This window comes from Ylistrum balloti, unplaced genomic scaffold, assembly GCF_031769215.1.
Source record: "Ylistrum balloti isolate Yb309-2 unplaced genomic scaffold, AGI_CSIRO_Ybal_v1 Utg370000, whole genome shotgun sequence".
Classification (NCBI taxonomy): Eukaryota; Metazoa; Mollusca; class Bivalvia; order Pectinida; family Pectinidae; genus Ylistrum; species Ylistrum balloti.
The window spans coordinates 940,639-960,637 of record NW_026782078.1 but is presented as its reverse complement, the minus strand read 5'-3'; the positions used below and the strand labels follow the sequence as shown (position 1 = coordinate 960,637).

The following is a 19,999-nucleotide window of genomic DNA, read 5'->3' as shown; positions in this document are numbered from 1 at the left end:
CACATAAGAAGTATTTCCGTGGTGATTTTCCAGACTTTTACAATGTACATGCCATAATATTTTGATATTATTATTGATATTTTGAGCAAAATCTCAAGGGATACAAGGTATTGTTGCAATCTTGTTTTGTATTATTTCTGTCAGATTACACTACTTTACCTAGCCTCTAAAACAGGATACTTTAGAGAAACGGTAATCTAAGTAGCAATGCTGACTATAATCAAACTTGCTCAATCTTTAAAATGACAGATCACGCCCATATTTCTGTCAACTAATAAGACTACAAAGGAGAAGAAATAGAGTGTCATGGTGAAATTCTATTTTTGGCAATAGGCTTAAACCAGTAAGTGATATCCCAAAAATCACATATTCAGCAAAATTATATCTGTGAATTTTTATAAATACCGCTAGCAAAGTGATAACCAAGGGTAAAGGAGAAACAACTTTTTACAAAATGTGACTGACATTTACTCAACCATATCAATATCCAACTTGTTGAGTGCATATTTGTAACAACGATGAAAAAGAACATTTCTATCAGCCTGATGCTTACCGGAACAGAGGCCTGCAGGACCTCAAACTGGGCTTTGTCCAGGGTGAGTGACTCCCGTAACAACATACAGGACTCCTTGACCGCTGTCTTCAGTATGTAATTAACAAGGTCATCTTTTAACCGGACATACTTCATCTCATCCCGAGACAGAGCCTGGGCACGAAGCTTCTCTGACAAGTCAATCAGAATCATATTCCTCAGGTTTTTCAGCGATGGATTCTGGCCACCTGTGTGGTAACAAATATCATCTTTTAATTTTGCTTTTTATCAGTTTAATAAATTATTCAAAATATTTCCACTTTTGTGATTCATTCATGCATCATTAGGCCAAGGTCTAGTAATGTATCGATGATTAAAGTGTTAATATGCACATCCCCTGAAGTTAACTCAGAGGCAATATTAGCCATATCAAGGATGAATACAATATATTGAGCTTTACAGATCTATCATAATCCAATCTTTCCATAATATGATACAACTTAATTTTATTATATTTCATTATTGATAACCACAATTCTACTTAACTTCATGTATATTGATACAAGATAATATCACCACAATTATGATCACAATATAGCTTTGGAAAAGCCAAACATTTATAAATTTATATGTGAAGCGTAATAAATAAGAGAACTTAATCTTTTACAATTACCACAATTGTCTGGGAACAGTCTCATGCTTAGTTATAAACCAAGCTATTACAATTTCAGTAGCAGTACAATGTCATTGTCCCAAAATACACTCTAGTCCCTACCTTAAATCAGAGGTCCCCTGTGTCTATTGCACAATAAAATTGGTCATATATTAGCACATCTGAACAGCTTTAAATTACAATTATTAGAAATGCAGTGTACACTGACCATCAGAAAGAAGCTGGAAGAGAAGCTTGTTTTTATCCTCAGGTTTTGGGTAGAGGACATGTAGCCCAGACGTTAAGACCTCACATGCCTCGTTCTGGACTGCAGTCAGTTTTGGGTCGTCCTGAGATAACTGAGGGTAATCAGTTAACAAGTGCCATACTAGAGAGCTGTAACACACAAAAATATACGACACTTGTATTTCCTCTTCCTAATAAAATCATATATCCAAAAATGACATTAAATTTCCTTTCAAAATACCATTAATTTCACCCTTTTTATTTAAAAATATTTATAATATTTATAATATTATAAGTTAAAACATTTTCAATTATCGCTGAATAAGTATTTGAGATTATAATGAATTATATAGAAATTTGTCAATGGGACAAAAAAGAGATGTCATGCCCATGGTAGTAAAACCACATACCTGGCTTTCTGTAAGAGCTGCACCTCTCCTTCTCTCTCCCTCTTAAACATACTGATCTTGAATATTAACTACAAAGAAAGTAATGACTCCTTCAGAAAAATCAATCAAAATGTAAATGTAAGAAAACTGATCATCAATAGAATAGCTGTTTTTATGGTAACTACAATGCATTTTATAGTACAAGTATAGACAACAATGTCTTTTTATGGTATATGTATGGACTACAATGTCTTTTTATAGTACAAGTATAGACAACAATGTCTTTTTATGGTATAAGTATGGACTACAATGCATTTTATAGTACAAGTATAGACAACAATGTCTTTTTATGGTATAAGTATGGACTACAATGTGTTTTTATGGTATATGTATGGACTACAATGTCTTTTTATGGTATATGTATGGACTACAATGTCTTTTTATGGTATAAGTATGGACTACAATGCATTTTATAGTACAAGTATAGACAACAATGTCTTTTTATGGTATAAGTATGGACTACAATGTCTTTTTATGGTATAAGTATGGACTACAATGTCTTTTTATGGTATATGTATGGACTACAATGTCTTTTTATAGTACAAGTATAGACAACAATGTCTTTTTATGGTATAAGTATGGACTACAATGCATTTTATAGTACAAGTATAGACAACAATGTCTTTTTATGGTATAAGTATGGACTACAATGTCTTTTTATGGTATAAGTATAGACAACAATGTCTTTTTATGGTATAAGTATGGACTACAATGTCTTTTTATGGTATCAGTATGGACTACAATGCATTTTATAGTACAAGTATAGACAACAATGTCTTTTTATGGTATAAGTATGGACTACAATGTGTTTTTATGGTATATGTATGGACTACAATGTCTTTTTATGGTATATGTATGGACTACAATGTCTTTTTATGGTATATGTATGGACTACAATGTCTTTTTATGGTATATGTATGGACTACAATGTCTTTTTATGGTATAAGTATGGACTACAATGTGTTTTTATGGTATATGTATGAACAACAATGTCTTTTTATGGTATAAGTATGGACAACAGAATCTACTTGTCAGAAGGTAACTTGGCTATGTTTACCTGTAAGATGATGAGTGTACAGATGACAACCTGACTGTCTTGTCTCTCTATAGAGCGCTGCAGGATGTGACAGATCCGTGTCATGTGTGTTAAATCAGCAGGATGCTGCTGGAGAATGTAGGAGCCAAGCGGTGTGTGCAGCAAGTCGTTGTTGATCTGGTGTAAACACATACTTCCTACGTGGTGCAGAATGTGTTTAATCACCACCTCAGTCTCTATATTGTTTCCTGTGGAAGATAACACTCAAATATTCAATACTGGAAACTGGCACAAATCTAGTATCCTCTTTCTAAAATATCTCTACCACTATTTTTTCATGATTTCAGCACCTTCTTCCTAATGTTGTACATCTTTTTGTTTGATTGTGAAAACACCAAGTCACCTGCCATCAAACTGGGCTGAGGGTAGATATTTTTAGATGCTGGCTGGTGTGTTGAGGGACAGTTACATCACATTGACAGGGACTTGAGGAAGATATTTTTAAGTGCTGGTTGATGAGTTGAGAAACTGTGGACATCACATTGGAAAGGGCTGGAGGAAGATATAATTCAGGGATAGCAAACTGGAAGGAAACTCATTTATATATGTGATTTGACAGCAAGCAGAAAATAACTCACCATCTGACTGGAGTGGACCAGGCGGTGATATTTTGAGACGTCGGTTGATATGGTGAGGTGCCTGGTGGCCATGGTTATAGAACTGATCCACCCAATCATTGCTGGACATCCATATAGAGTTATTAGTTACGTCAAAACAAAGGCCTGGAAAAAACAGAGGACATTTCTTTTTGAAACAAGACTGTAAACGTTGACTTTTTTCCAGACTACAAAATACTGACTTATAGTTACAGTAATTCAAAGTCTTCCAGGATCTTTTCAGTGATCATTTCAGTATCAAAACAAACTATGAATAACTAAACCAGCTGTAAAGGTTTGATGATTCAAATTTTAAAGTTTCACTTAAAGCTTGCAGCTTACAGAAGTTGAGAAACAGACAATGCTATTCTCTATTAATCATATTTTCAAGATATCTTTTTTATTTACCATTTCAAACCTCTTATGGTAAACAGCATATACATCGTGGTAGTAATAACTGGCCAGCAATGTTTACTTAGTTAGTTTACCTATCACAGAGAATTCTCAAACATTTTTGAAGACATGAAAATTATGTAGTCACCTTTTTCACAAACATTGCCAATCGACTTAAAAAGGTAGATATTCTCAATTCTAATCATTATCATGTCTTATGATGAAGATGTCAGACATAACTTTCCATGATGACAATAATAACGTACCAAGTCCAGCCAGGGGAGCGCCCCTCCCCAGGGAACAAGTAGGAGCATCAGTCAGGTCTATCCTGGTGTTAAACTGGCCATCTTTCACATTGAAACACAGATTACTTGCCAACACTACAACAAAGAGACATAACTTATTAGTCAACAGCAACTACATTAAACAGCACAGAACTATAGAAGAAGTAACTCCCATCATACACCATAGCCCAATGTCTGCCAATTTTGTCCTGGAATTTAACCATGCTGAAATAGATACATCATTTAATTAGACATATTAAGTTATTTCCAGAACACGACAGAGATGTCAGCAGACTAGACATAGAAAATGTAACCCAATGTCTGCCAATTTTGTCCTGGAATTTAACCATGCTGAAATAGATATATCATTTAACTAGACATATTAAATTATTTCCAGAACATGCAAGAGATGTCAGCAGACCAGACATAGAAAATGTAAAAAGAAGCAACAGACAGATACAACTAATCATAATAGATTTTTTTGCACATGTCAATCCATGTAACAAGTCAAGTCTAAACCTATTACACAATTACAAGCACCTATTTAACAAAACAAAGCTAAATAGAATAAAAACATCTGATCCCTATAAAAAAAATTTAGTAAACTGATACAGACGAATTGAGTACAATACTGTGAACTAACTTTTCTTCCTCGTTAATTTCTTTCACGATTTACGCATTCACAACAGCACGTAACTTTTACGAAACAGACTATGTTATGCAATAGTAATATTATTATCATTCTTGTCCCAATTTGTGACAAATGATTTTTGTAAGTGTGTTTTAATAAAACTTGGCAAAAAATAAATTGCACATAGAAGAATGGAATATTTCCATAAAATACTTACATCTAAAACCTGAGAGATTGCCTCCTGTACCAAACAGTGAACGAGAAGCTGAGCTGTTACCACCAGTACCAGACATGGGTGTGAGTACCACCAAGGTACTGCCATCACAGTACACGGGGGCTTTCACCAGACTCTTCATGGACACACCACAAGAGGTGCTCCCCACCATCAGCGTTGCTGCACGACATATTATGTGGTATAAGTAGGAGAGAAATGAATATAACTTTTCCGATACAAATTTAGCTATGAATACAGAAAATGTGAAAAAATGAATAAAATTGTATCATCCTGCTGTTTGTTCCTAGTAGAGGTCATCAGTGATGCTAGGTGCCTAAAGTCTAGAATTGTAGAAGTCAAGCTGGGAAGTAAAATATCAACACCACAAAAAATATCAAAATACAGGTAGACAACTGTTCTGTTTGATGCTCAATACTGGATATAATTCTTTAAGAATGTCAAGTATTTGTATTCATTCTGAATTATGTCATTGTTCATAAAAAAGTAGCTTTCAGCATTAAAGCAAATTTGGGGACCTAAAGTTCACCATCAGACTCATGCAGACAGGACACATCTAAAATCAATTAAGGTTTCACTTTGAAATACTCTTGATTGAACCAATCACACTAATTAATATTCTATACTGTAATCTTTGAACACTCACAATCATCTTTTCTTCCTGGTGTAGAATCCCCTCCTGTTAGTGCTACAAGAGTAGCAGCTGAAGAGTTCCCTCTAAAGGGACGTAAACGGGAGAGCAGTGTTTCATTAATGGATTTGGCACTGGTTTCATCCTTCTTCTGCAGAATCACACGAGGTTGTAGTGGCTTGATACTCTCCCCTGATGGCTGACATTAAGTATAAACATGTGTTAACTTACAGGAACAATAGAAGAGTCAGATAAAGGACTGACAGAAATACAGGAATGTCAGATACAGGACTGACAGAAGTACAGAAATGTCAGATACAGGACTGACAGAAGTACAGAAATGTCAGATACAGGACTGACAGAAGTACAGAAATGTCAGATACAGGACTGACAGAAGTACAGAAATGTCAGATACAGGACTGACAGAAGTACAGAAATGTCAGATACAGGACTGACAGAAGTACAGAAATGTCAGATAAAGGACTGACAGCTATGCAGAAAAGTCAGGTAAGGGACATATTCAAGTGTACATAAGTTACTAGTAAACTAAAGAAACAAAGATGAATATTGTATTGTATATCTATTATTTCAGACAAGTTGGAGCTCAATCCCACTGATGAAACTTGAGAAGAAGTTTGAAATAGGTGTTTGGAAGGGAAACTATGATTGCGCAATCATGTTACAAAATGGCCTCCTCCCTGACTGCTGTGTCAAAGTTTTGACAAGGTTGAAAAATAGCATAACTTTGTTGACTACCTTCCATAACATCCCACCAATCTTGAGCTCAATGGCTCCAGTGGAACTGGAGAAGACATTTAAAATATGTTTTTCAAGATGGCGACCATGCTGGCCATCTTGGGCTTCAGAAAAACCCCAAAAATAACACTTGATCAGGACCATCTCAGGATCATTTCATGCAAGTTTGAGCTCAAACCCACAGGAGGAACTTTAGAAGAAGTTTAAAATGTCAATTGTTTACACATAGCGCACAGCAGGCAACAGACAAAGCATAACAACTATAGGTCATCATATCTTAAAAACATAACTTCAAAATAATTATTGTTTTTGTCAACATATCTTGAAATACAATGAGTATAAGGTGGAAATCATTTAAGTACAAACCTCAAGGGAGAAGACATCTAGATACACATTGAGTCCTTTCACGCTTTTGTCTGAGGCGAGGCCAGGACACCACAGCCAATAGAAGTAGGTAGCATCACTACAAAATGCTATAGTTGTCTGAGGTCCCTCGTGGAGGTACTCCTCGGGTTTGGGTACCGTCTTCACACACTAATGAACATATCATATGTTTAGTCATTTGTATAATTCTATCACAAACTAAACAGTCTGGAAGTAACATAAGCTAAACTTTAATAACACTTTATTATGGTGGCTGATTCAGGATATCGTAATATCGCTTCGTTTAATGGGAAGCGATATTGCGATATCACGATGCGATATCACGATATCACAATGTGATACCACGATAGCAAGAAGCGATAACATGATAGCGCAATACGAGACCATGATAGCGCATAGTGTTATCGTGATATCGCATTGCGCTATCGTGTTATCGCATTGCGCTATCGTGTTATCGCTTCTTGCTATCGTGGTATCATGATATCGCTTCCCATTAAACGAATCAGCCACCATACTTTATTGATGAAGCAGATATATCTAATGTATGACAAATTCTAACAGCACATGATAATGCTTCACCTGCAATATAAAGATTCCTAAGAAACCTGTAGTGTGTTTACGATCGCCAGTTAACTGTTAACTAATGCAACATGGCTAGTTTACTTGTGAGATGTTAACCAGTTATTCTAGTTTACCAGTAAGGTGTTAACCAGTATGGCTAGTTTACCTGTAATGTGTTAACCAGTTATGCTAGTTTACCTGTAAGGAGTTGATGTCAATGAGCTGACACATATTTGTGAGATTTGCTTCCTGGTCATAAGTCTGTGGTCTGTAGAGTAGTATACCATTACCAAAGGCAACTTTCCCTGGGCCTAAGTCAGCGTTTCTAGCATACACATAACCTCTACAAATCAAAGTAGTATTGCATAAATATTGATCAAAACAAATAGCAAATAATTGTTGTTTAAGTCATCTGTGGAAGAGCAAATTATTTCTGATAATTATTTTTAAGTTCTTCTACAGTTTGTTTTTACAGTGTTCATCATACACTCTACCACTTTTCTTACATTTGTAATCAGTGATTCTAACCAAAATATTTTTGAAGAGCAATAGCATTTTTTATTATTTCATTATTTTTTTTCAGTAAGTAGGACTCTAACCAAACAACATATATAGTAGCTACCTGAGGGAGCCATGAAGTCCAGTTCCCATCTTAGCTAAACCTTTTCCCTGTGAATTGGTTGTATAGAGAAATACTCCATCACAAGTGATGCTGCGCCCAACATCACTGTCTGTAACCAAAGAAGGGAAAAAATGATGTCACAACAGTACCGCTCGATATATAATCCACTACCAATCCCCACAAGAATGTTTTATTTGCACTTTTCACTAATAATGGTAGTCCAAAGGGTAAATATTGATATGTTTTTATATGTGTGAAAATAAAAAAATAATTATGGCTGAGTTTTTATCCCATGAAGCTGTAATAAATATTATTATTCACAGCAGTTTTAAAGATAATATAACATTGGGTAGGAAAAATGCATTCGGCAACTTTTGCTCTGGTTTAAACCCTGAACCCCAAACACTGAGTTTACTTTAACCTCTAGATTATCAAATGAAAGCTGTAGTAGTTGATTGACCTTTGCTATCTTTATTCCCATTGGTCGTCTCCTTATCAGCTCCTCCAAGTAAGTCCTCAAAGCCCCAACAAAGGACATGCTTAGTGCCTAGTATGGCTGTGGGCTGAGTCTGACCACCCTCTGTTTCCAGAAGTCGTGTGAGTATGTCAGCTACAGGCAAACTGTCCAAGTCTGAGAGTGACTGAAGAAGGTGTACTGTGTGTATGAACGTCTTTAGGTGACCTCTGCAGCATAAAAACACACATTTGTAACATAACAGGGAGAAAAAAATCCAACTGAGTGTCCCAACAGCTAGGAATAAACCCAGATCTCTAGCATGATGATTCACGGCTCTAAATTCATGGATCAACTGAGCTAAAGTAGCATTCTCCAATAGCAGTACATTGATAGTGACCATTACTGCAATAATACATGTATATATACAAGCCATACTGATCTACTGCTTATACACACTGATAAATCCAATGAGCAGTCAAAACTTTACAACAATCTGTGTAGTGTGTACATATCTTGTATTGCTCCACTATGGGTTCAGTTAATTCAACCCATGTTTTACCAATCAAATAAGTACCTAGTTATGAAATCAGAAATAAGAAATTACTTTGTCCCACCCATGGTCCCTTTTCACAACTTATCTATATTTTTCAACAATCTACTGATCTATACAATGTTGCTATCGAACAAATAAAAATATGTCCATAATTTTACAATTTTTATCACAACTTGAGTGACTGCTAATGTCATAAACAGGCTGATATACCTGTAAGGAATGATATCACCTATTCATGAAATATATGGTTGAAAACTCCATCCGACCAGAGCTAGGTCAGACTATATATGTACCATTAGTTCTGAGATTGTGGGGCAATGCACAAAGATTTCTTTTGAAACAATTTCACATGATGTATATAATTATCACTTTCTTCACTTTACTAAAATATCTTCAATCTATAATTGTTTTTCTGTTTTCAGTTGAATATGTGCAATGTAAATGCTGAAAGGAAACATAATGGTTAATGTGATGTACAGAACAGAATCTATTCAATTCTATCCGAGTCCACACCAGTCAAACTGGTTCACTTCCACAAACCGAACCCTCTTTAAAGCAACCAAATATTCATGTTCCATACATGGCCAGTTTGGAGAAATTCTACTGTACATGAATCAGCCTAAATGATTTACATGTAGGTACAGCATATGAAAGTGATATGAAATAATGTAAGGAGAAAGGCTTTATTGTGATTAGGCACAATATAAAGGAAACTGAACGCTTTGTACCAAACCACTTTTCATAAATACCTCTTACAGGTTTTGAACTTCCATGCATAGCTCTGACAGTTTTACATACCTTGCACAAGCAAGTGCAACAAGTGCTGCAGCTGTATTTTTACGCTGTGCAGCATCTTTAACCAATTGTTTATTGGCAACATCACTGGTATCTTCTCCAAGCCAAGTACAAAGAAGATTTTCAAGACCTCTCAAGCAATCACCCGGTTCCTTAAATAAAGTCAATGGAGCACAATCCCTGAGACAGTTCAAAAGAAGCTCTGCTGTGACGCCACAAAGGTTAGGATCCACTCTACTTTGAGATTGTAAAAGTGGAATCACCAAGAGCACACTGATTCGAGTAGAAAATGAAGCTTGTTCTGGATCTTTAAATATACCTTGCTTCTTCAAAAGTGCTATTGTTTCCTCGTGCGTGGAGTTATCTCGGTCCTGTTGTTCGTCGATCAACACTTGCCTTTGTGCATTCCAATAGCCCCTAAGTGCATTCAAGCGATATTCGAGCAACCTAGAGTAAGCATTATTTTGAGTACCACAAACAGCAAGCAATCGATCACTTAATTCTTTCGGTGTCTTCAAATCAAACGTAACGACTTCATTGTCACCTTCTGAGGAACTATTAACATCACGAGGAAGTTCTACTAAATCTGTGACCCTGATCAGTCCGTCGTGCAGAAACAGGGTTTCCTCCGTGACGGAAAGCCATTGACAATTGTCTTGGAATATACCCGACATTGCTAATTCAATGTCTTGGTACATTTATATGCCATTTTGACATTTCCTGGATTAGAAATGATCTCACTTTCGACTTTGAAATTATTCTGCTGTCATCTGCGACCATAATGAAAATAAACGACCTGATCGTTGAAAAGCTTGAAAAATCTTACACGTTGAAACGTAAATGCGACCCCCAAAAGCACGAATATTAAAAAGGGAAGAAGTATTTCAGTTAATAAACTATTATTTGAAATCAACAAAAAATCGAAAGAAACTTATTTTGCGAAAATAATAGCTGTAATACTTTAAATGCTACCGAAAATTCAAAGTCAAATATATGTGTTAAGAGAATAAATAAAAGCTAAGTTCCCAACCACACTATGTCCCAAGTGGTCTAGTGGTTAGGATTCCGCGCTCTCACCGCGGCGGCCGGGGTTCGATTCCCCGCTTGGGAAAATATTTTTCTTTTCACAACCAGGAATTTTTTCTTTTAATAACATGAATTATACAAATACATACGGTATGCAAGTAACTGAGCCGTATAACAAAATATTGAACATCAAATATTTTTTTTCATTGTGCTGTAATGCGTCAGCGTTTTACCTTTCACACCAACAAACGCAGTTGTGAAAACTATTTCATTTTTCCTTTTTAGGTGTATTCCAGTTCTGTATAATCAACATCATATGCTAAAAACAAATAAAACAATAGCAGTAGTGATAGATCAATGAAATAAATTTCATTTCAGTTACTTCCCTTCGACCAGAAATTGAACACGAATAGTTTGTCTGGAAACTGATAAATGATTGAAGTTCAGTCAATTTACAAAAAAAAAAAAAAAACGAAAAGAGAGAGGGGAAAACAAACAATCAAACAAACAAAATAAAGTAATCTAAACACCGTGTCTTACTTGGAGCAGAATTTATTTGTGGTATTTTGGAACGATGGACGTCTGCATTATAACAGAAAAAAGGCCTAAGAATATTTAGGACGTTCATACTCATGTTCTAATACCGGGTACTGGAAAAAAAGCCAACATATCTCACCATTGAAAAATATTGAACTATTAACATCGCTTAAAAGCACCTTTACTTGATGATATTGGTTTGTGCTGTTTTTAGATGTAGAATATATAAGTAATTAATCTTTGTTGCAATACGAATTTATAATTATATTTTAAAAGATATGACAGTTTATCAAAAAATCATACATTGTAGATTGTACATTCGCAAACAAAAATTATAATTCATCAAAGGATATGTGCAAATTTGGTGGCTCTCACGGATTAAGATGTGAACGTGAATTTAAGGTAAAGTAGGGGGTTAAACTCATAATTGGATCTATTTTGAAACAACTATATGACGTATATTTCTGTACACATAAGTTTTATCCATTGTGCAATTTTTAAAAAATACACCCATGGCCCAAAAGTAGGTCACGGTGACCGCGTTGTATCACTTCGTAATTAGGTCAAAGATATACTATATTTTGTGCCTAAATACACTAAACAACAATAAATTTATCATTCCATGTTTTTGATTAGAAATATGTTTTGCATAGTATTTTTTTTTTTTAAAGAAGTAGTAGGGAGTAGGGAGGGGGCACAATTTGACATTTTAAATCAACAACTGCTTTGGTTGAGTTCAGAACTATTTCAGGAACAGATAAATGGAATTAAGTTATGCATGTGGGATTATTGCATACTTGTGTATTACCAATGGAGACATGCATACTTAATTGGGTGTCATCCCCTAACACATACATGTGCCATCAGTAAATATTTTGATGCTAGCCCATATATCTGTGAGAAGAATATTTACATAACCTGTAATGCAGCTTGTGACGTGCCCCTTGCCTCATAATTTGGCAATTTGTTATTATTTACAAAAAATGCACCCCATTTCGTTTTTTAAAATCATAATAACATATGATAATATTTCCAATTAAAACATAGTATGATAACTAGATTGTTCTCATGTGTACTTACGTACAAACTTGGGTGCACGTTTGACATAATCAAGAAATTATGAAACGCGGTCACGACGACCTACTTTTAGTTATGGGTGTTTGTTTTCGATCAGTTTTGTTTTTCATGGCTGTGGATATTGTATAGAAGACACATAAGCGAATAGCACCTTTTAATACAAATTAGAATTGGGGTGGAATTTAATCGCACAATGCATAAAATTATTATAAAAGATTCGAAAAAATTATGTACTTTTGTCAAAATGGGGTCAATTATGAATCGGCGATAGCCACTAGAAATTCCCTTCTTGACACCATCCTTTGGTGAATGGTGCTAATCTAGTGTTATCTAATGAACTACGTGGTTCTGGATATGTAATTTGAATAAAAGACTTGTAATTTCATCTCAATATAAATTTTGGCCAGATGAGTTTACTGAGATGTCAAAGATCTGATGATGAACACCAATGTACAAGTCTAGATGGGTTTACTGAGATGTTCAAGGTCTGATGATGAACGCCAATGTACAAGTCTTGGTGAGTTTACTGAGATGTCCAGGATATGATGATGAACACCAATGTGCAAGTCTAGGTGGGTTTACTGAGATGTACTGAATATCGTCATAAGGAGACATGGTGATTTCCTTTTGAAACAAAAAGTAACATAGTACTTGCTGTACAGTCATTTATAAAATCAAGTAAGAGGTTTGATACTAAATAGTGGACAGTTACTACAACAATAACCCCACCCACCCATCTTCCTGTCCCCTTCTGTCACCTCCCTCCCCACTCTTTCTTTCTCTTCTTACTTTTCATGTTATTTAGTAGTTTATATATATGTTGAACCCCCCACCCCCCAATCACGTGATATCTTTAGTTATAGTGAGTTGTTAGAACATGTGTCCTATCCCTTTGATTTTGTCAGGAGAGGGCCTAGTAAGTTGTTAGAACGTGTGTTCAATCCCTTTAGTCGTGTCAAGAGAGGATGCCTAGTAAGCTGTTAAAACGTGTGCCCAATCCCTTTGATTGTGTCAGGAGAGGGCCTAGTAAGCTGTTAGAACGTGTGTCCAATCCCTTTGATTGTGTCAGGAGAGGGCCTAGTAAGCTGTTAGAACGTGTGTCCAATCCCTTTGATTGTGTCAGGAGGACCTAGTAAGCTGTTAGAACGAGTGTCCGATCCCTTTGGTTGTGTCAGGAGAGGGCCTAGTAAGCTGTTAGAACGTGTGTCCGATCCCTTTGATTGTGTCAGGAGAGGGCCTATTAAGCTGTTAGAACGAGTGTCCGATCCCTTTGTTATGTCAGGAGAGGGCCTAGTACGTTGTTAGAACGTGTGTTCAATCCTTTTGGTTGTGTCAGGAGAGGAGGCCTAGTAAGCTGTTAGAACGTGGGTCCGATCCCTTTGATTGTGCCAGGAGAGGACCTAGTAAGCTGTTAAAACGTGTGTCCAATCCCTTTGATTGTTTTTTAATCAATAAGATATGTTTGAACCAACTAATTACAACAAATATTTTCTTCACATTTTATCAATATTCATAATGTAATATTTTTTATTTCAATATTCGCTATTGAACCCCCTGTAAACTGTATTGTAACTGGCTTCGTGTTCCCATAATGTTAAATTTCTCACCATATAGATATCACACTTTAAAGCTGAGTACGACTTTTGGTAAGAGTTCCTTTTGAACCCCCCACTCAAAGTGGCTACCAATGGGTTATTATACCTGGTAAATATAATACAAATGTCTGAAAGGGTTGATTTTAAGACCATGCCCCAACTTTTCTTGGTACCCCTTAAAATAAACCCTTTTAGATACTTATTATAGCCTACTGGTAGTCATTTTGGGTGGGGGGTTCAAAAGGAACTTTTTCTGTTACAGACAGTATAATCAAATAATTCCGGAAAACAGAAAATAAATTTTGTTGGAATTAGGTAGAAGTAAAACCATAAATTAATTGATTGGACTTCAGTTGGCCAAACCTTATTCTGAAATGTTAAATACTTACTTGATTGACCTCTGTAAAAAGGACTTCTGACCTTGACCGGGATATGTCCATCTTATCTTTAAATGTCAGATGTTGATGAGACTGACCGTTTCACACACTGATTATATTTGAATGTTACTGTATATAACTTATCCTAGCCTGGTTGTTATTAAGGGGTCTGTCTTGATTACAAGCTCTAGGCCTTAATGCTAGTTTGATGTACACGTGTACAATCTGCATCTTGGATGGTCCGATTATACTCGGATATATTTATAAATCTGACCATTTCGACCATTTATGTTTGGATATAAATCAAAAGAGATCACAACACATGAGTGTTACTTCACTGAACTGACCAGTCGATGACCACCCCACCTTTATCAGGGGATACATCAGATATAGCATTATAAATCACCTTCACCACCAAAGGTTATTTTGACTTTTTCAACCCAGGGTACACCTTAAGTAATTCCAGTCCGTATTTTTACCTATGATTTCTAGAATTTGCTAGCCTAGGTGAGTGGACATATCCTAGCGTTATCGCCGTTACCGGATAATATGTCAAGGTTCTCTACGTAATATAACCATATATACCAAACAATAGGACATTTTTGTCTTGGAGGATCATTTGTGAAATTCTTATTCAGGCATTTTATTTCTAAAGTGCTTTGTTGTGATTTTTTAAAACTCTGCTAAGATAATAAGCCCATTTGTTGATTATCATGTATTAGACTGAATGTTTAACTCTGTACTGTTATGCCCCGATCGGGGGCATGTTGTTTTTGTACTCTCTGATTGTCTGTTGTTAACTTTAACCTTGCTCATAACTACTGCACCGTAACAGGTAGGGCTTCCATATTTGGTATGGGTGTACCGTGTGACAAGACCTTTCTGGCGATACCAACATTTTTGACCACGTGACCGTGATATTTGACCTACTGTTGAAAGTAAAAAAAAAATTCATTACCACAATGACGATATTAAGTGTTTCACATCGTGTGCACGATAAGTTTTAATGTCCTACTTCAGAATTTTGTTGCAGTCGGGGGCATAGTGTTTCATAAACATCTTGTCTCATAATGGGTTCGTAAAAGGCTGTGATTAAATTACAAGTAAATATAAAACAATACAATCTAAAAATCAATGAGTGAGTGTTTGCGAGCAAGTCTTGTATATACGCACATATATAACCTATGTTTTGCATTATAAATAAACATCATGATCGTTTTGTAATCCATGTTGTCAGTTTTCATTTTCCTCAGAAAACCAATCGATGCATATAATACCATATACCGGTTAATGCAGCATTTCATTAAATGTTTTATTATTTCCGTTATCCTGTATAACTCGAGGCTAATGATTCCTGCATGTCAATTTAGTAGGAAGGTGAGGTACATCTCTCCAAACCCACTCCCCACCCCCTCATCAACTACTGACCTCATGGTCTCCATCAGTCCTGATACACTGCCGCTAACCGGACCTTTATCAGGAAACATGGCTACACTGACCATCGGTAATATTTCTTTCTGGAATATCTTATCGGAAGTGAAGTTCCTTGTATCTGAAACAGAGAGGGGGAATGTTTGGGGGACACAGCGACCTCGTTCACCACTGACCGACACTTTCAGAGTCTCGTCAATCATATATTTATATATAATTGCTGGTTTTATAGCTTTTTATGACATGACCGGATATTTACTAGTTAAATTGTTTTTTTTAAATTACCGGTAACACAGACAGCAATAAATCCTACTGCATTTGTTTTCGTATATATCGCAATTCCTCCCGTATATTGATATCAAGGCTTCAGACCTAGACACTTTCTATTAGACATGAATGCCGCTGCTCCCAGATATGAAATATATATAACATTGTTAACCTATTTCCAGCAATAGTAACAATCACTTTAAAAACAGACCCATTTGAAATATTCTCGTAATATTGTTACTCTTTTGTGTCAAGTTTGGTCGAAACTCCCATTGGTAAACTATAAAAATGTTATGATATTACAAAATTGATTTTCTATATGAATAGCAACAGCAACCTTGACTTTGCAACTACGAAACGCGAACAAACCGATTTATTATCGTGCTTTGTTTTAATTTTAAGTTTAAATTTCTTATCGCAGATCCGTTGGCAAATGTAGTTTACATCGTAATGTTGACCTCGGTACTGAAACTCAGACACACAACACATATCCGAGATTTTCTTGGTGTGTGTAAGTTTGATCAGATGATTGACAATTCCATCAATAGAAACGTTGACCTTGACCTTGGATCCCCTAAACACGAAGACACTGTAAAGTCCTTCTAAAATGGCAGGACCATTGAAAAGAAAATGATGCACATGAATATTCATTCACTGCAATAATTGTGGACGACGAATGCACGATTTTTGATTGACGGAACGGCTGTGTTCAGAATCAAGATTGGTGCCAATCGCTACTAATATAGAACCATATCACATAGCAACTACAGACAAGCATATCTATCTGGTTAATAACACATTTAATGTATGATTTGTGATATATTGATGTAGTATTAAGTAGTATTCTAATAATAATAACAATAGTGTCTAATTATCTTACTTTAATTGTGTTTGAAATTCTTAAAAGCATCAAATCTTCCACCATGATACTTCAAGTCTCCGATTGTGTGGACATACCCGGCCAAGACTAATAGACCGGGTATGAGTGTACATCGCATATCGTAAAAGTTTGAAAGCCGTCCATAAGCGGTTCTTCGAGAAAGGTGAAGTTGGGTTTGACAGAAAAAGATGTTGGTGATTTTGATAGAAAAACAGTGATAACAGTGTACAATTGCGTTTTGGGAATGTGAGAATGCATTGACATGAACTTAAAAGGTTCATTTGTGTAGGCGTAAGGTCATTGTAGGCGTATTTCATATATTTTCCATGTATGCTTAAAGGGCACACACGTGAACAGTACAGTTTAACACAGATTTAGAACTAGATAGAATGAAACTCAATAATGAATTAAACTCCACCACATAGCTGTTTTGCCCTTCTAGAACTCGCCAGTAATGCTACATCATATTCAGCTGTTTCGCCCTTGTAGGACTTGTCAGTAATGCTACATCATATTCAGCTGTTTCGCCCTTGTAGGACTTGTCAGTAATGCTACATCATACAGCTTTTTCGTCCTTCTAGGACTTGTCAGTAATGCTACATCATACAGCTTTTTCGTCCTTCTAGGACTTGTCAGTAATGCTACATCATACAGCTTTTTCGTCCTTCTAGGACTTGTCAGTAATGCTACATCATATTCAGCTGTTTCGCCCTTGTAGGACTTGTCAGTAATTTTAACGGCTTAAATTATTGAAACCTTGAAGGCGACCGAATAAAATCCAAATTGGTATTAAAGTAAAAACCATACGAGGAAATGCACTAACCCCAAAATCAATTTTAAAAGTCCTGATTTCAAAAATACGTCAAGTACAAAGTATGAATAAATTAAAACACAGCATGAAAGTTACGACAAGATTCGGATACCCATTCTTGGCGGACATCGGTTGTCAAGCTTATCTTTATACCACCACATAGAGTGAAACTAAGGGAAATAACTCTGCGAAATCAGAATGCGGGTACTAAAGGTTCACCAGTACTGTCTGCCGCCATAAGTCTCGATGATTACTCATACTGTTGATAGGTTTATACAAGCGAATATGAGGTATGAGATATCAGGAAGTAGGGTTAAATGAAATGTTATTCTCAGTCGCCAACATAATCATCGCGTCATCGCCACGTTCCTCACTTTACACCGTTTGGTGCCAAGAGGCTACGTCAAGCTGTTTGTGGTACAGCATCACTGATTGGACAAAACAAATGTCACACTATTGATGCCTTTTTTGTTCTGTTTGAAATCGTTTGATAACTACCCACATAAACTGTAGTATGATTAGGTATGCAATTTTGGAGCGGTTTTAAATCCCGAGATATGCATAATTTGGACGGAGAATATTATGGATTTATCTGATAATGAATACTGACCGATTACTAATCATTTCATCATAATCTGAGGCATGTTCGTAAAAGCCGTCACGTGACCTTTTCCTGTATCCCTAGAAATACCCATGCGATGATGAGGTGCTGATGAGGTGCGTACGGCGCCGCTGTTATGAGACAGATGGAAAGGATTAGTGCTTGGTCGTGTGGTCTATCTCCTACAGTCGCGAGTCCTCATTGAGCTCTATGCAAGATTCGTCATTCACAATTGGTTATCTCCCCTTCGCGGTGAAGTAACAAAATAAAATTTACAATAATGTTATTATATTACTAATTCTTACTAATAAATTGGTCCATATTGAAGCGCTCTACAGATTTTGCTATGGTGAGAAACCATAAACTCGCATGGTTCGCCAGGTGACCATTTTTCACGTCGAGTCAAGGAATAAAACACCGCCGTCCTCTTCGCAGAGAGCAACGTTATTTACTTAATCTCTCCGTGCTGGCGTACCGTTGTTATCTCCCCTGTGTCACTTCGCGGTGACATAACATTCATTATATCCCCTTTCACTGTGAAGTATAAAGCGGAGAAAGACTGCCAGCCAGGTAAACACTATTCATCAAAATAAAGTGTAAGTTGTAAGACAGTCAACAGCCAGACATGTTCAGCGCATTATGGTCTTCAATACATACTATCCAGCTGATACTGACAAAATGATAATTGGTTGAATGATTATCAGTATGTGGAGAGCAAACATGTATCGGTCATTTCTAACGAGCTTGGGCCCAGATTCTCCTCAAACTAATGCTTTGAACGAACTACAGGGCAGCGACACCAATCCCCATCAATACAGTCCGTAATTGGTAATACATATATGTGGACTATAGTGATCGGAAAAGGTGTAAAATCTCTGTGATACCAACTATGGGAATCAGCACGTGGTGATGATTTAGTGAATGAATGGAGATGAATCAAATGTACATAATCAAGTTATCTTGTAGAGCTTAGGTAAACACGTTATAAGATAGCAAAACATTTGTACGCAGTCGTTTGTTGGAAACATTCCTGATTATAACTAGAAATAGATTAATACTTACACATCTGTAATGTATTTTAACTGTTGTTATACTCTACAAAAGATATTCAGGAAAAAGTAGAAAGAGAAAATAACCAGGTGTTCCGCAAGGCTAATCGTCTACTGCTTTATGAATGTCACAAGACATGGAAGTCTTGGCTAATCCAAGAAAATAATGCCTAACCACTAGGCATACTAACGAGGATTAGACACGTCAAACTTCATACGACAGAAGGACATAGAAAATCTCCCAGTGAGATCCCTATCACTACCATAAAAATTCCCCGTAATCATTTACCTGTATTTCTGTGCTGTAAGTTACTCAGCTGTTAATATCATGCACCAAAATCCTAAGATTGGGAACGAGCTCTTAAACACGAAATCATCTATAACACGTAGATAACAAAGATTGGGAGAGCAGGGTGGTTGCTATCTATAAATTTCACAATAGGAAAGCTGAAAGCATTTTTCATACATCTTGGCTTAA

At 36.1% G+C, this 19,999-nt stretch overlaps 1 protein-coding gene and 1 non-coding gene across 2 annotated transcripts in view; one reads left to right on the top strand and one right to left on the bottom strand.

Moving 5' to 3' along the window:
• Positions 1-10,544, bottom strand: part of LOC132548051 (probable E3 ubiquitin-protein ligase HECTD4) — a 47,585-nt gene extending 37,041 nt beyond the window's left edge. Inside the window, exons 1-13 of the mRNA XM_060211875.1 lie at positions 9,874-10,544; positions 8,526-8,749; positions 8,066-8,174; positions 7,642-7,786; positions 6,861-7,032; positions 5,758-5,934; positions 5,097-5,273; positions 4,231-4,344; positions 3,554-3,697; positions 2,937-3,163; positions 1,841-1,908; positions 1,414-1,580; positions 554-780 (exon numbers count right to left, since the gene is read on the bottom strand). Of these exons, the coding sequence (XP_060067858.1) occupies positions 554-780; positions 1,414-1,580; positions 1,841-1,908; positions 2,937-3,163; positions 3,554-3,697; positions 4,231-4,344; positions 5,097-5,273; positions 5,758-5,934; positions 6,861-7,032; positions 7,642-7,786; positions 8,066-8,174; positions 8,526-8,749; positions 9,874-10,544 (2,622 nt within the window). The remainder of the gene's footprint in view (positions 1-553; positions 781-1,413; positions 1,581-1,840; positions 1,909-2,936; positions 3,164-3,553; positions 3,698-4,230; positions 4,345-5,096; positions 5,274-5,757; positions 5,935-6,860; positions 7,033-7,641; positions 7,787-8,065; positions 8,175-8,525; positions 8,750-9,873) is intronic.
• A 365-nt stretch (positions 10,545-10,909) lies between these two features.
• Positions 10,910-10,981, top strand: Trnae-cuc (transfer RNA glutamic acid (anticodon CUC)). Its single transcript has one exon. It is a non-coding gene; the product is annotated as a tRNA-Glu (tRNA).
• The last annotated feature ends 9,018 nt before the right edge of the window (positions 10,982-19,999 follow it).